Source organism: Bos taurus, chromosome X (assembly GCF_002263795.3).
Source record: "Bos taurus isolate L1 Dominette 01449 registration number 42190680 breed Hereford chromosome X, ARS-UCD2.0, whole genome shotgun sequence".
Taxonomy (NCBI): domain Eukaryota; kingdom Metazoa; phylum Chordata; class Mammalia; order Artiodactyla; family Bovidae; genus Bos; species Bos taurus.
Genome location: NC_037357.1, coordinates 15,540,277 through 15,558,385, shown reverse-complemented (window position 1 = coordinate 15,558,385; position 18,109 = coordinate 15,540,277). Strand labels below are relative to the sequence as shown.

Here is an 18,109-nt window from a genome sequence, read left to right as displayed (position 1 = left end):
AGAACTCCATTTTCAAATGAAATTTTTCACAGAAAATTTCACCTCCATTGACAGGTTCCAGGCACCACAGCCAAACCCATAGAACTGCATGAACCAAAGTTTAAAAACCACTATATTATGTACAGTAACAGGGAATGGAGTTTTTAAAACATAGTCAATTGTATGATGGAATATTATTCAGCAGGAAAAAGGAACAAACTACTGATGCCTACAACAACAAGGATGAATCTCAAAATCCTGCTGAATAAGAGAATCCATGCACAGAAGAGCATATACTGTATGATTCCACTTATAGTCAATTCTAGAAAATCAAAGCTGACATATAATGAAAAAAATCAGATGAGTGGTTGCCAGGGGTTGGGGGTGGAGGAAAGGGTGGACTACAAAAGACCATGAGGAAACTTTTGGATGTGATAAAATTGTTAAGTAGCTGTATAGTGGTGGTGGTTCTGGGAGTACCTGTCAAAATTTAAATTGTACACTGTAATTACATAAATTTTATTGTACATAAATTATATCAAAAAATCGGTTAAAAATCACTTCATTAAATAATCTCTAAGGCCTCTGAAATTTGGATACAGTGAATGGGATCTGAAATCAGTTATATCTGGATTTAAATATTGGTTCTATGGCCATGGGCAAATCACGGAACCTCTAAGAGTCTCAATTTCCTTATCTCTACTATGGATTGATAGTAGTGATTCTTCCCTGAATTGTAATGAGAATTATATGTGATAATGGACATAGCTCAGTACCCAGTATATGGTTAAGTGCTTGATAAATATTGGGTGCATTTATAATTTTAAAATTCCAGATACTTTTCTGGACAATATTGAAAAGTTCAGAGGTGGCATATAGATGATCTGAATTCTAATTTTTATTCTGTTACCAATTATATATGACTTTCAGTTCAGTTCAGTCACCCAGTTGTGTCCAGATCTTTCCAACTCCATGGACTACAGCACACCAGGCTTCCTTATCCATCACCAACTCCCTCAGCTTGCGTAAACTTATGTCCATTGAGTCGGTAATGCCATCCAACCATCTCATCCTCTGTCTTCCCCTTCTCCTCCCGTGTTCAATCTTTCCCAGAATCAGGGTCTTTTCCAAGGAGTCAGTTCTTCACATCAGGTGACCAAAGTATTGGAGCTTCAACTTCAGTATCAGTCCTTCCAATGAATATACAGGACTGATTTCCTTTGGGATTGACTGATTTGATCTCCTTGCAGTCCAAGGGACTCTCAAGAGTCTTCTCCAACACCACAGTTCAAAAGCATCAATTCGTTGGCACTAAACTTTATGATCCAAATCTCACATCCATACATGACCACTGGAAAAACCATAACTTTGACTAGATGGACCTTGTTGGCAAAGTAAAGTCTCTGCATTTTAATATGCTATCTAGGTTGGTCATAGCTTTTCTTCCGAGGAGCAAGCATCTTTTAATTTCATGGCTGCAGTCACGCATGATCTGCAGTGATTTTGGAGCCCAAGAAAATAAAGTCTGTCACTGTTTCCATTGTTTCTCTATCTGTTTGCCATGAAGTGATGGGACTGGATGCCATGATCTTAGTTTTTTGAATGTTGAGTTTTAAGTCAGCTTTTTCAGTCTCCTCTTTCACTTTCATCAAGAGGCTCTTTAGCTCTTCTTCGCATTCTGCCATAAGGGTGGTGTCATTTGGATATGTGAGGTTATTGAAATTTCTCCCAGCAATCTTGATTCCAGCTTGTGCTCCATCCAGTCTGGCATTTCTCATGATGTACTCTGCGTATAAGTTAAATAAGCAGGGTAACAATATACAGCCTTGACATATTCTTTTCCCAATTTGGAACCAGTCCATTGTTCCATGACCGGCTCTAACTGTTGCTTCTTGACCTGCACACAGGTTTCTCAGGAGGAAGGTAAGGTAGTCTGGTATTCCCATCTCTTTAAGAACTTTCCACAATTTGTTGTGATCCATACTGTCAAAAGCTTTATCATAGTCAATAAAGCAGAAGTAGATTTTTTTTTCCCGGAATTCTCTTGCTTTTTCTATGATCCAACAGATGTTGGCAATTTGATCTCTGGTTCCTCTGCCTTTTCTAAATCCAGCTTGAATATCTGGAAACTCTTGGTTCATGTACTCTTGAAGCCTAGCTTGAAGAATTTGAGTATTACTTTGCTATCATGTGAAATGAGTGCATTTGTACAGTAGTTTGAACATTATTTGGCATCGCCTTTCTTTGGGATTGGAGTGAAAACTGACCTTTTCCAGTCCTGTGGCCACTGCTGAATTTTCCAAATTTGCTGGCATATCAAATGCAGCACTTTCACAGCATCATCTTTTATGATTTGAAATAGGTCACCTGGAATTCCATCACCTCCACTAGCTTTGTTTGTAGTGATGCTTCCTAAGGCCCACTTGACTTTACACTCCAGGATGTCTGGCTCTAGGTGAGTGATCACACCATCATGGTTGTCTGGATCATTAAGATCCTTTTTGTATAGTTCTTTTATATATTCTTGCCACCTCTTCTTAATATCTTCTGTTTCTGTTAGGTCTTTAGTTCTATCCTTTATTGTGCCCATCTTTGCATGAAATGTTCCCTTGGAATTTAGTTCACTGATTCCTAAATTGTCGATGTTCACTCTTGCTATCTCCTGTTTGACCACTTCCAATTTACCTTGATTCATGGACCTTACATTCCAGGTTCTTATGCAATATTGTTCTTTACAGCATTGGACTTACTTCCATCACCACGGACATCCACAACTGAGCATTGTTTTCACTTTGGCTCAGCCTCTTCATTCTTTCTGGAGCTATTTCTCCCCTCTACTGCAGTAGCGTATTGGGCACCAACTGACCTGGGAGTTCATCTTTCAGTGTCATATCTTTTTGCCTTTTCATACTGTTCATGGGATTCTCAAGGCAAGAATACAGAAGTGGTTTGCCATTCTCTTCTCCAGTGGGCCACATTTTGTCAGAACTCTCTAACATGACCCATCCATCTTGGGTGGTCGTACAGGGCATGGCTTGTAGTTTCATTGAGTTAGCAAGGCTGTGGTCCAAGTGATCAGTTTGGTTAGTTTTCTGTAATTATGGTTTTCATTCTGTCTGCCTTCTGATGGATAAGGATAAGAGGCTTGTGGAAGCTTCCTGATGGGAGGGACTGGCTGTGGGGGAATCTATGTGTTGTTCTGATGGGCGGGGCCGTGCTCAGTAAATCTTTTGTCCAATTTTCTGTTTTGTGTGAGGCTTTAGACAATTGTTCATCTTTCTCTGGGCTTCTGTTTGTCTCATTGTTAACGTGAGGGATGGATTATGGTAACTTTTGTTACCAGCTTTACAGCAATATTAGGAATACAGAATGAGATAATATATTTGAAAGAAGTTCAGAAAAAGAAAAAAAAATGAAACACTACAGTAACGTAGGAAATGGCTATGATACAATTTTCTCATGATTCTGAGGTTAAGTGGAGAGAATCGTGCTTTTACAACAGGCCTTGCCTTCAGTAAAGTTGTAAAATTTCTGACATTTGTCTTCTGGCCTTTTATTATACCATTCTTCGTCCTATTTTCCAATTTCACTTATGCCTCACCTCCTGCTAACAGTCATAGGAGGTTGTCTAACAGCTTAGGTCTCTTCTGTCAGTGAGGAAATGATTCTGAGACATTTATTTACCTGAAGTTGAATAGCTTGACGGGTGACTACTAATGTGTTTTATGTAAAGAAAGAGTAAAAATATTGTGAAAGTGAAAAGTGAAAGTTGTTCAGTCGTGTCCGACTCTTTGCGACCCCATAGACTATACAGTCCATGGAATTCTCCAGGGCAAAATACTGCAGTGGGTAGCCTTTCCCTTCTGCAGTGGATCTTCTCAACCTAGGAATCAAACTGGGGTCTCCTGCATTGCAGGTGGATTCTTTACCAACTGAGCTATGAGGGAAGCCCCCCCAAAAGTACTGTCTGTAACTGAAATTGAAGTCTCAGTAGGAATAAGCTTTTGTGGTGAACACATCCTGAAGATTCTCACATGACAATCACCTACTGTACCAAGGGTAAAGGTGTTAATCCCTCAGTCGTATTCAATTCTTTGTGACCCCATGGACTGTAGCCCGTCAGGTTCCTGTGTCCATGGAATTCTCCAGACAGAATACTGGGGTGGGTCAGGGGATCCTCCTGACCCAGGGATCAAACCTGGGTCTCCTGCATTGCAGGTGGATTCTTTACCATCTGAGCCACCGGAGAAGGGGACAACAGAGAATGACATGGTTGGATAGCATCACTGATTCAATGGTCACTTTTTGAGCAAATTCTGGGGGATGGTGAAGGACAGGGAAGCCTGACATGCTGCAGTCCATAGAGTCCATAGGGTCTCAAAGAGTTGGACATGAGTTAATGACTGAACAACAACCACTAAAGGTAAAAATGAAACTTTTAAACAGTTTTTACCATCACTGAAGATGTAGCTGAATGGTATTTTAGAAGTTTAGAAGCAAAGAAGACTTATGTCCTTTTTGCCATAACTTTCCTCATTGCCCCTTTAACATCCTTATTCCTCAGGCTATATATTAGGGGGTTCAGCATGGGTGTCAGAGCCCCATAAAACACTGAGATAAATTTGTCTTGATCCGAGGATGACTTGGACTGTGGTTTCATATACATGGAAATGGCTGCCCCATAGAAGATCACCACCACAGTCACATGAGAAGCACAGGTAGAGAAGGCCTTGAGCCTACCCTGGGCTGAGCGAATCCTTAGGACAGCAGCGGCAATTCGGACATAGGAGAGGAGAACAAACCCAAAGGGTAGGAGAAGGGTAAAAATGCTTGTGATGAGGATCAGAAGCTCATTGAGACTGGTATCAGAACAGGCCAGCTTAAGAAGGGAGAGAATCTCACAGACAAAATGGTTGATGACATTTGCCTCACAGAAGTGAAGCCTCAGGGGTAAGATGAGCATGGAAGTAAGCACAAGAGATGCCCCCCATGAGGTAGCAGCCAGCCAGACACACACTGAGCTGTTCATGACCACAGAATAGCGCAGGGGATTGCCGATAGCAACCACACGATCATGGGCCATGACAGCAAGTAGGAGGCACTCTGCTGTACCCAAGGCCAAAGAGACACTTATTTGGGTCAAACATCGTGGGTAAGAAAGGTAAGGATGAGCAGAGAAGCAATGCACCAAAGCCTGGGGCATGGAGACTGTTCCATAGCAAAGGTCCAAGAAAGACAGGTTACTAAGGAAGAAATACATTGGAGTGTGGAGGTGAGGGTCAATGTAGATAAGAAAGATGATAAGTCCATTCCCCAATAATGTGCTGAGGTAAGTGATCAGCACCAATGTGAAAAATGTGACTCTCCACTCAGGATAGTTAGATATTCCAATAAGGAGAAACTCGAATACTGCTGTAGCATTATCCATGGCCATCCTTTCCACTTTCCACTATTCATTGAATGGGTCCAATGTAGTTGTCTAGTTTTACCTGAGAGAATGAGAATAGACACGGAAGGATGGTATAAGAAAGTTGGAAATAATTAGGGTGTACAGGATCATTCTCTTTGCCGTCTTCAAGAGATATAAGAATACAAATGAGATATCTATGATGGGAACAGAGGGCAAGCTAAAAATCTACTCCCTCCCCTGGAAAACAGCAAATTCCCCATCCTTTAGAAATGGTTATATGAAAAGTTCTCCAACCCACTTTTGCCAGATGCCTTTTTGTTTCATTTTTTTCCAAGTAAGAAGAGAGGAAAAGGAGGGCATCTTTCTGCTTCTCTCACTTGTTCAGTTTCCAAGACAAATCTGATTCATAAAAATGGTTGAACATCTGTCAGGTTGAGTTATTGCCTCCACCAAGAGGGTACCTTCTGACAGTCTTAGCTAAAATATTGCCTACTCTTGTGTCTCACTCTTAGATTGTTCATACCTCCATTCTCCCATTTTGTTAGTATCTACTATGGTTCTTGTCATAGAGTCCTGCCGAGTATTTCTTTGGTCTGAAGTGATATTCTATAAATATGGTTTATCATGGAACTGCTGAGGTCTGTGAAAACTCTGCTAATGTCCATGGTTGGAGTTACATTTCCAGCTCTTATGGTGTTTTCCTTGTTGTGATTTCAGGGCCCCAGTTAAGAATGTGACAATCTAATATGATGTTTCTAAAAGTTTGAGTGGTAAGAAGTGACCACCCTACCTGAAAAAGCACTCTCTTCTCACCTTCATCATTCTCTTTCCCCTCATGCTGCTTAATTTTTCTGATAGCACGTTCCAATATTTGAAACTGCATTAATGATTTGATGGTTTAGTACTTACTTGTCTGCCATGCAAATGTAAATTGATTGAGGACTGAACCTTGTCTATTTTTCTTTTTTTTACTGGCTTGTCCTTGGTACCTAGGACAGTGCCTGGGCCATCATATGTAACTGTTGGATATGGAATGAATAGAGGAATGTATAAAGTCCTGGGAGGTCACACATATTATTCAGAATCAAACTATTCCTCTTGTCACCTGCACTGCCATTCTTTATTCCGATTCATTGTCATTACTCACCTGAATTTTGCCAACAGCTTCCTCACTGGTTTCCCTCTTTCTGGCTTTGCCCCCATTCACTTCAAATGATTCAGCTAAACTGTAAGTTGGATCAGATTACTTTTCCATTAAAAATTTTCTATAGCTTTCTCTTTCAACCTAATTTAGCACCATCTCCTTGCTATGAGCTATCAGGTGTTACATGGTTTGCTTTCCCTTTACCTCTCGGACCCCAGTGCCTCCTATTCTTTTCCTTGCTTACTTCGCTCTAGTCACACTGGCCTCCTCGTTGTTCCTTAAACACCATGGCTCATCCCTTTCTCAGAGCCTTTGATCTCTTTGATCTTGTTACTCCATATTTCTGAAACCAAGATCCTTGTATAGCTTACCTTCCCACTCCTCTCAAGTCTTTACTCACAGTGCATCTTTTTGGTCAGTTTTTCTTTGGCCGCCCTGTGTAAAAGCTTTACATTTCACCCCTGGTATTTAATGTCTCCCTTTTGTACATGATTGTTTTCTTTAGAATTATTACTTCTAGCACATTATATATTTGATCTATGAATTATGTTTTTAATTATCTCTCTCAACTAGAATATATACTTAGTGAAGTTGCTGCTGCATGCCCAAAACCTAGAATAGCGCCTGGTGCATGGAAGGTTCTTAAGGATTATCTGCTTAATGAATGTGTGAATGCAACTCTTTAGCTGTTCCACACTAAAAGACAGCCTCTCTTTCCACCTGCCTCTTCCCTAGATAATGCTGTTTATATGCCAAGCACCCCGTAATGTATACGTGCTCCTTCATGACAGCAACTTTCCCTTCTCTTCTATCCATTTCTTGAAGCTTCTGCTACTCACTGGCTATTTCTCTGGATAAGTTTCTTCCCTTCACTGGCTGAGATTTTTATTTGCAATCTAGTTAAACTAAGTGATCTCTAAGAGTCCTTCTACCTCTAACTTGCTAGGATTCTCTGATTTCCCTCAATTAAAATGAAAACAAAACAAAATTCAACACTCCTCAGAATAGGAAGAATCCACATTTTCCTCCACTGTTGGAGAAGCATGTGGGCTACAGAAAGGGTTTACTAAGGGATGGAATTTCTCTAACCATCTTTGAAATGGGAGACTCACTTGTCTTTAGAAGTCTTTAGCAAAGAAGATTCTATAAACCTCCCACTTCTCTGTCCTGGAGTCCAAGTAACCTATCTCTGTGTCTAGTTCTCTACTTGTTCAGCCTCCCAGACAGGCTAAGTACACAAGAATGTTACATTCATGGAAGTGAAAGTGCATGCCACTTGTGAAGTGGTAAACACATGTAAGGGTTAAGGAGAATAGTAACTTGCCTTCACAGGACTGTGCTCATAGCTTGAGAAATCTAATGCTGATTTTGTCCTCATTTATCATGGTACTCTGAGAAAGGGGTTTCCCTTGGATTGCTTCTTCCTTCCCAAGCTAAAATTGAAATAGTCATTTCCACAGAGGAAAAATGTAGAAAGATTAGAGTCACACGACTATATGAAACAATGCCCTGAAGCCTGTTATATTTTAAGTTAGTACACTCATACTTCCTGGAGAAGGAAATGGCAACCACTCCAGTATTCTTGCCTTAAGAATCCTATGGACAGAGGATTCCATGGGGTTGCAAAGAGTCGGACACGACTGAGTGACTAACACACACACACATACTTGAAATTTGAGTGGTTTGTGTTTAACTCTCAATTACCTATATATGGGCCATTCAGAGTAGAATATCTAGAAAGATGGTGGACAAGCTGCAGATGGGAGGATGAAGTGGTTTTGCATAGATACAGACTGCTGATTATTATGCCATTTAAAAATATCTGTTGCTCCTAGAATGCTATAAAACAGACTGATTTTGTTGTTGAATATTAAATATTGATCAAATGTTTTCTCTCCTTATATAAACCTATCATTCTTAATGACCTGAAAGATGTGTTTTGTTTCTCCAGTATTGAGGTTGTGTTCATAGAGTCTAGGGCTTCCCTGGTGGTCAGACAGTAAAGAGCCTGCCTGAAAGACAGGTCTGTGGAAGACCCAGGTTCGATCCCTGGGTTGGGAAGCTCCCCTTGAGAAGGAAATGGCAACCCACTCCAGTATTCTTGCCTGGAAAATCCCATGGGTGGAGGAGCCTGGCAGGTTACAGTCCATGGGGTCGCAAAGAGTTGGACTTGACTGAGCGACTTCACTTTCTTTTCACTTTTTATAGAATCTATCCCTTAGCTTTTCCTGAATTTAACTGAAAAAGCTAATGAGCCATTTGACTAAAACTTGGTGCTCAGTCTATGTGGGTGTGGGGAGATTTGTTTTTAATGGTGTTAAGCTTACTGACAGAAACTGGAATCGAACCTATGAACTTGCCTTCATTAGTACTGTGTTTGGACCTATGGAACTAGAATTGATGACAACTTCCATTTCACACTCAAAGGCTTTTCAGCATCTAAATCAAGGGCACTATTTTTCATTTAGTGTGGGCCCTGTTGTCCAAAGACAGTGCTGATTGTCTTATCCTAAAATTATCATTAAAGAAGAATGTTTCCCATCTCAGTCTTGTTGCCTGCAATTATTTATATAGCCTAATTTTTCTTTCAACTAATAGCTGCCGTTTGCCTTCCTGGAGGTTGCCCATGTCTGATAAATGAGTAGAGATTTTTTTAAAAAGTAGGAAGGGGAATGAAAGAAATTGGAGTCTTTTTCTGATATTGACTCACCATTGGAGGTTCCTCTCAAGTACCAGTAGATGGAGCAGAATGAGACTGCAGAAAATATCAATTTTCTAACAGTTGTCAGGTTTGGAACGCTGACAATCTTCCTGAAAACTCTCCTGATGAGATTTCAAAAGCCTTTCCAGCTTCTCAAACTCCCAAATGCCTGGAAACCTGAAGAAAAAAATATTTTTTTAAAAAAATTAGGTCAAGTTACAATTGCCAAATCTTTGATGTACAGCCCTTGTTGATGGTATTATATTATTTAATTTCCTAGACAAACATTTCTTTCACTGACCTTTGACTCATATACATTGTTGTCTTATTTTTCCTAGAAAAGTTATAACATAAGGAGGATTGAGGTCTTTCAAATACTTTGCCTCAAAACCCTTAGGTTATTTCAATTTTAGAGCTGCTAGATTAGACACCTTTTGCCTCTTGGCAATACTTATCTATCTATTACCTTATCTTGATGAACTGGAACACAATTAAACCAAACTGTCACTTTAAAAAGACAGAAATGATAATAAACCATGTTGTGTTCAGGGCTTTAAAGAAAACTGAATGATTTCAAGGAAGTATCCTGGGCTCTGTGAATATCTTACCCAGTTTCCTACTCTTCCCTACTACCTATTTTCAGTATCAGAATGTGAAAGTGTACAACCTGAAGACTCCAAGGTCCTGAGCATTCCTCAGTCAGCAAAAAGATCTAATGACAGTTACTCTACCCACTAAAGCATTTCAAAAGCATTAAACTGGAGTTGAAGCCCAAAGCCATTTGGTTACCCCTCAGTTGTCCAGGAAACATAACGAACAGAACCTGCCTTACAATTAGCAGTTTGGTTTTTAGAAATTATGCCATTCTTCCCCTTCTCTTGATCTAGGTTCAGAATCCATCGCTATATGTTTACCTGGAAGCCATCACCAGAGGTTCTATCTCTGGGAATATACTTTGCTCTGAACTAAATCTATAGATCCTACTTTCTCAGCCTACTCATGATGTCTGGGGTCCAGTTCTCTTCCAGAGTCCATTCCAAGTGCAAGGAGAAAGTTGATGAGCTGCTCAGTAACTTAAATACCTTGAAGTTGCAAAGTGTTACCAGACCATTTATCTCACGAGTACAGTTCAAAGTTTCTGGTCCAGAAAGAAATAATTAACTTGTGAGAGCTTCAGGGACCTCATCCCAAACAGGCAATTAAATTTTGCCAAACCAGAGTTGTTTGGAAAAGAAAAAAGTGATATTTTGTGTAGGGAAAACAAATAAAGAGAAAGGAGACTTTTGAGACCACGAGACTTTTGTATACCACTGTTGGGCTTTGCAGAGAACTAAGAAATAATTCTTTTTTATTTCAGTCTGTAGTCTCTTCACATTCTTTCTGTATTAAATTGGTGCCATGACAGAGCTTGCAGCTGGTAGAGAAATGCCTACCGGGGCACGGCTGGGATAGACAGTGCGCAACGGCAAGCGCGTGTGGTATTGATTCCCACGCTGAAATAGCCCTCAGGTTTGCCTTTGCAGTCCCATTTCCACCACCCCAGCCTGCTCCAACAGCTTCCATGGGAGCTTTTTGTCAACTGTATCAAGTCTGTATTCCTTCATGTGACATGCAAGGTCAACTGTGATAGTTCCCCATCTATCATTGAACGTTCATTTGTTCAGGCATTTACACATTACTGTATTTATTCTACAAATAATGATTACCCACCATGTGTCAGGCAACGGACTTTGCAATGAGGATACAATGGAGAAAAAAAAATCCAGACAGAGATCCCACTTTAATGGAGGGAAAATGGATATTAACCTAGCAATCAAGAATATAAATATGCACCTGTAATAAGTGTTACATGGTGATATTTTTATTGATTCTCACAACCACCTCTGTCTCCCACGACTTCTCAACAATTTCTGTCCAGTTGAGTCAGGATACTTTCTTCATTGCTCTTTGAAAGCTCACTCCTATTCTTTCTGCACCAATAGTCCTGATGGTCTACCAACCTCAAGAGCAAAATACTACGTAATCCATTTTTCAACACTCAGCCTAGTAATTTGGCTCTTTTGTTATATGTTTGTCTATGTTATTGGATTCTTTAGCTATATCATAGGTAACCTGAGGACAAAATGTTGTTTTTTCACTTCTGTAACACTTTTTATGGTAGTAGCAGTAGATAATAGCGGAGTGGGAAGCCGTCTGAGGTAGTGGTTATGACTGTGTACTCAGAGGCTTACTAACTATGTGACTTCGTTCAAGTAATTCAATTTATCTGTCCCTAATTTTCCTTTTCATAGGAAATAAGTAAATACATGGAAAGCGCTTAGAATAGTGCCTGGCACATGGAAAGTTTCAATAAATATTACCATTATTAGCTTTTTCTGCTTCTCCAAATGCATTTGCATAAGTTGGTTCTTTTATTTTATAAATGAAAAAATTGTGCCCTAAAGCAATGAAGTGAATTGGCTAAAGGTCACACAATTAATTAAAGACAGAGATGGAGAGAAAACTCAGGCTTTATTACTTCCAGATCAGTGACTTTTAAGAAATTATCTGTATGGTATTTTACTTGATGCTTTCTTTGAGGACAAAGGTCTCAAATCTGGTACTGAACAAGATTTTTTCCAGGTCCTTGGGTAACTCAGAATGCCATATTTTTACCACTTTATTAAGGCATCAATCATTAGCTGAAACTTGTTTCTCTGTCAATTAGTAAACAGTAATATTTAGGATTCTTTACTATCTGAGCCACGGCACTGCTAGAGGTAAAGAACCTGCCTGCCAGTGCAGGAGATGTAAGAGACATGGGTTCAGTCCCTGAGTCGGGGAGATTCCCTTGGAGTAGGAAATGGCAATTCCAGTATTCTTGCCTGGAGAATCCCATGGATAGAGGAACCTGGTGGGCTACAGTCCAAAGGGTCAAGAAGAATTGGAGGGGACTTAGCACAGCACAATATTGAAGATAAAGAATCAGCTCTTATGAAAGTACTTAACTTCAGTCAGCGTTATGACCACTGAATGCATCCCTGAAGTGTCATATCTCAAATTGTTTAAAAGGGAGGGCCTAATGAGAAAGTGGACACCTTACAAGCTGTCTGACATTGGGCTAGTCACTTTGACTTTCTGCGGCTTATTATTATTATTTTTACCATACAGACCATTTCCAAGGCCCATTCCAATTATGACCTTGGTTAAAGAGAAACTGTTCGTATTCAAAGCATCCTTTTTTGATAGTGGGTCATAAATATCTTTCCTGTGTATGAAAGATAACTAAGGAAGTTATGTTAAATCCTAGTATCAGTAAAAGGGTGGCAGGAAAGATCTGGGTTAAGGTTAAAAAAAAAAAAAAAAAAGCCGGGGAGAGGGGCATTTGTGGATTCTGTAGTTTAGTGCAGGGATGTATCCTAATAGTGAAATGAAGGCCTTAGAAGACTGAACAGCAGGAGTTACTGTGGGCAAAGGGAAAGAGGCAGGGGTTGGGGGACTAAGCTGATGGGAATATGTTTCTCTATTTTGGAAAGATTGTGACTAGTAGAAGACCTTTTCAATAACTCTACTTCTGACGCACTCTTGAAAGATCCTTAATCAGAGGATGAGCAAAAGAAAAAGTGTGTGGTGAATTCCAAAAGGCTAACTGTAATCCAGGCAATTCCTCATCACAGTCTTTGGATGCTTGTCTGGAGTTATGCACAAAACTACAATCTTCATTTAGCAAGTAACAATTCTGCCTTCTCCCTTTTCCTTATGCTATGAGATAGACCTGAGCCGTGTATTAGCAGGAAAAAAAGGGAGATGAAGTTCTGGACAGGACTGATCAGCCAGCTTTTCATGTGCTTAGTCGCTCAGTCATGTCCGACTCTTTGTGACCCCATGGACTGTAACCTGCCGGGCTCCTCTGTCCATGGGGATTCTCCAGGCAAGAATACTGAAGTGGGTTGCCATGCCCACCTCCAGGGGATCTTCCCAACCTAAGGATCAAACCAAGGTCTCCTGCATTGCAGGTGGATAACTTCACCATCTGGGCCACCAGGGAAGCCCTGGTGGCTTCTCATAATAGTCTTAAAATAGATTTATAAGGAATTTGTCTCAACACTGGAAATGATGTGCTCATATTCAAATAGAAAAATGTTCTTCCCACCTGTGATGCTTTGAGGTTGATCCTAGACAAATGGAACATATCCTTTTCTTTTATTTTCACATTTCATGGTAAATATTTATTTCTTGTAATTGCACAGTACCCAAGTGGATCTCTGTATTTGGCCCCTGCCGTCAGATACAGATTGAAAACTTTGAAATTGCCTTTGAAAACTAAGGATCAATAAAAGAAAAAATATGAGAAAAACATGTTTATGAATGATAACTAAAGGGAACTCATGACACTGCCTTATTTAACTTTGAAAATGTCTGTAAATACCAAATTAAAAAATAAAGTATAGTTTGAGACAAATGTCCCATCTTGCCTATGACAGTGCATTAGGAATAATAGAAGTGGTAAGTTTAGAATCAAGGATGAGAACCCTAATTAATGCAGTGTGCAGTAAGATTACCAAATGCTATATCCCAGCTATAGTAGTGCCTAGGGTACAGCAGGTACCCATAAATATTTGTTGAAATAAAGAATTAATCAATAAATGCCTCCTTCCAGAGGTGGCTCAAACTAAATACTGTAAAAATCATTCTTTCTCTCCAAATTAAAATATTTTCCATTTGAAACATATAAAGAAAAGGACTATGGAGTGGCTACTAAGGGTCTAGGGTTTTAACCTGTGAATGGTTCATAAAGGAACTTATAGAACACTTCTAACAACTTTGTGTCTGAGAGATTCATCCAGGCTCAGGAGGCATAATTAGCCTCAATGCATTCCTCAAAGTTGAACAATTAAAACTTATTTCTTCCAAACCCCCAAAGATGCCACACTGGGCGTTGTTAAGAAGTTGGCAGACTTGGCAGTTAACTTAACCTGAAACTTCCAGCCCTATAATGACATACTAATTGTAAACAATGGGGGAATGGAGAATTTCTCAAGATGAGAGTGGAGAAAATTTGAAGGCTTAAAAACAATAGAAAAAAAAATGTTCTGTATGAACAGAAGCCAAGCAGTGGGACTTAATTTCAAAAACTTTTTATGAGTTTCTCATAAGAGAGTTGTACCAAATGTGTTCATGTAAATGGCACCAACTTCAGAATATGAGACTTTATCATAAATGACCCCAATATAAAAATGCAAATGCCCTCTTGGGAGATCTGGGTTCTAGGCTTGGCTATGTCACAAACTTGCCTTATTATTGTAGTATGTCTATTAACCTCTTCATGTTTTTGAAATGGTGAACCATCATCCCTACTCAAAGTACTGCATATGGGTAGTGTAAAGAACCAAATTACATACTGAGTATGAAACACACTCAAAAGATAAAGAAATATGCAAATCGTGGAATTATTTTAAGGGTTTAAAAAGAATCAGAGTCTATAGATCTCAATATCAGGTCTAAATTTCAGGTAGAATACACTGTGCCTTCTCTGATTTATTTTTGGGGGAAATATATATCTACTTGCTATATAGATTATTTCATTTACATTTACAGAAGACCATTGAAACATAATCACACTTTAATTTTGTAGATTAAGAAATAGCCTTAAGGAAATAAAACAATTTGTGGCCTAGATATGCAATGTGCCTAGAGCATAGTGAAGTGAAAGTCTGACTCTTTTCGACCCCATGGACTATATAGTTCATGGAATTCTCCAGGCCAGAATCCTGGAGTGGGTAGCCTTTCCCTTCTCCAGGGGATCTTCCCAACCCAGGGATCGAACCCAGGTCTCCTGCATTGCGGGCAGATTCTTTACCAGCTGATCCACCAGTGAAACCCAAGAATACTGGAGTGGGTAGCCTATGCCTTCTCCAGCAGATCTTCCTGACCCAGGAATTGAATCAGGGTCTCCTGCATTGCAAGTGGATTCTTTACCAGCTGAGCTACCAGAGAAGCCCCTAGAATATAAGAAACACTCAATAAAAGACAATTAGTATTATGGACATTATTTATCATGTAGTCATTTGATATATTCAGATCAGAAGCATTTTAAGCTTCTGAGGAGGAACATGATGATTAAAAACTATTGACAGCATAGTTTGTAGAGAGACAACAAACTCAATGCAGAAGTCTAGTTTCCAGAAAATTTACATTTCTTTATCTATTGATTGATTCATTAATTGATTTATTCTGCTGCTGCTAAGTCACTTCAGTCATGTCCAGCTCTTTGTGACCCCATGGACTGTAGTCCACCAAGCTCCTCTGTCCATGGGATTCTCTAGGCAAGAATACTGGAGTGGATTGCCATGCTCTCCTCCAGGGGATCTTCCTGACCCAGGGATTGAACCTGTGTCTCTATGCCTCCTGCATTGGCAGACAGGCTCTATACAACTAGCACCACTTGGGAAGCCCAATGGATTTATTCATAGAAATTTAAATTACTTCATCTATTGATTGATTGACTGATGTATTCACTTGTTAAATAGACATATATTGATTACATACTATGGTTTCAGACAATATATCAGAAGCTCAATGAACATAAATAAATATGTCTAGGTCCCTAACTTCAATAATCTTGTCATTTAGTAAGGAGAGGCCGATGCCTAAAAGAGTGTATGCAAAAAAAAAGTGTTGCTGGTGCTTTGATAGGAATGACAGCTATATCGGGACAAAGAAAAGAGGCTGGTCAATTCCACTGGGAGTGATATACTGTCAGGAAAGTTTAACTGAGGAGGAAAGCTTGAAGTTAAGTCTTTAAGATATGTGGATGCTAGTCTGGAAACATGTAGAAAGGTAGAAGGGAAAATCAGAGAGAGGTACTAAGGCCCAGAGATGTGAAAAGTCCTACCTAGTTTGGGAAACCAAAAGCAGCTCAGCATAATAGGACCTGACATGTAAAGAGAAAATGAGGGAAGCAATCAGGTTGCAGAGTTAGGCAGAGGTCATAAATGGTGTTGTCCACCATGCTAAAGACTTAGACTGTGTTCTGAGTGGAAAGTCACTGAAGAGTTTAATAGGTATATGGTTGATTTTGGTTTTATAAAGATCACCTTGACAGCATTGTGGAAAATGAAATGAGTGAGGCAAGTCTGGAGACAGCAAGACTCGTTGGAAAGTTGCTGCAATAGTCCAGATGAGGCTTGAACCAAGGTTTCAGTAGTATCTTTATATGTAAAATGGGAATAATACTAATTCATAGTGTTTCGTGAGGACTAAAAGAGTTAATGGTGGGCCACAGTCCGTACAGTCAGACATGACTGTGTGACTAAGCACAGCGCAGCACACAAAGGATTTAATACTTGTTCTTAGGACAATGAATGGCATTGTGTGTTGTGGGCAAAGTCACTTCAGTCATCTCTGACTCTTTGTGACCCCATGGACTGTAGCCCTCCAGACTTCTCTGTCCATAGGATTTCCCAGGCAAGAATACTGGAGTGGGTGCCATTTCCTCCTTCAAGAGATCTTCCCGACCCAGGATTGAACCCAGTCTCCTGCATTGCTGGCGGATTCTTCACCGTCTGAGCCACCAGGGAAGCCCAAGAATACTGGAGTGGGTAGCGTATCCCTTCTCCAGGGGATCTTCCCGACCCACGAATCCAACCAGGGTCTCCTACATTGCAGGTGGATTCTTTACTGTCTGAGCCACCAGGGAAGCCCAATATATGCATATAACAGATTTTATTTATCCTTTCATTCATTGATGGACATTTGGATTGTTCCCACTTTGGGGATATTATGAATAATGCTGCTGAAAAATAATCATGTACCAGTTTTATTGTGACATATGTTGTCATTTCTCTTGGGTATGTACCTAGAAGTGGAATTGCTGGGTCACATGGTAACTCCAAGTATAATCATTTGAGGCACTACCAGATTATTTTCCAAAATGATTGCATCATTTTATATTTCCACCAGCAATGTATGAGTGTTCTGATTTCCCCAGCTTCTCACCAACACTTGTTATTATCTAACTTTTTAATACTATAGATAGTTATTCCAGTTAGTGTCAAGTGGTATCTCATTGCTCTTTTGATTTGTTTTTTCCTGATGACTAATCATTTTGAGCATCTTTTCATGTGTATGGGTGTTTTCTTTTTTTTTGCCATTTGTATAGCCTCCTTGGAGAAATGTCTATTCACATTCTGTGCCATTTTTCTCCTTTGCCACTTTTTAATTCAACTTTTTGTCTTTTCATTGTTGAGATGTAATCAGTTCAGTTCAGTGGTTTAGTCATGTCTGACTCTTTGCAACCCCATGAACTGCAGCACACCAGGCCTCCCTGTCCATCACCAACTGCCGGAGTCCACCCAAACCCATGTCCATTGAGTCGTTGATGCCATCCAACCATCTCATCCTCTGTCATCCCCTTCTCCTCCTGCCCTCAATCTTTCACAGCATCAAGGTCTTTTCAAATGAGTCAGCTCTTCGCCTCAGGTGGCCAAAATATTGGAGTTTCAGCTTCAACATCACTCCTTCCAATGAACACCTAGGACTGATCTCCTTTAGGATGGACTGGTTGGATCTCCTTGCAGTCCAAGGGACTCTCAAGAGTCTTCTCCAACACCACAGTTCAAAAGCATCTATTCTGCGCTCAGCTTTCTTTATAGTCCAACTCTTACATCCATACATGACCACTGGAAAAACCATAGCCTTGACTACACAGACCTTTGTTGGCAAAGTAATGTCTCTGTTTTTTAATATGCTGTCTGGGTTGGTCATAACTTTACTTCCAAGGAGTAAGCGTCTTTTAATTTCATGGCTGCAATCGCCATCTGCAGTGATTTTGGAGCCCAGAAAAATAAAGTCAGCCACTGTTTCCACTGTTTCCCCATCTATTTGCCATGTAGTG

General features: G+C 39.9%; 1 protein-coding gene across 1 annotated transcript; it reads right to left on the bottom strand.

Moving 5' to 3' along the window:
- Nucleotides 1–4,486: 4,486 nt before the first annotated feature.
- OR13H1 (olfactory receptor family 13 subfamily H member 1) lies at nucleotides 4,487–5,413 on the bottom strand. Its single transcript, NM_001390459.1, has one exon. It carries the CDS (start codon nucleotides 5,411–5,413, stop codon nucleotides 4,487–4,489), a length of 927 nt encoding a protein of 308 aa, NP_001377388.1.
- Nucleotides 5,414–18,109: the final 12,696 nt, after the last annotated feature.

Coding starts and splice junctions, on each gene's coding strand:
- OR13H1 (NM_001390459.1), bottom strand. CDS start 5,413: ATGGCCATGGATAATGCTACAGCAGTATTCGAGTTTCTCCTTATTGGA.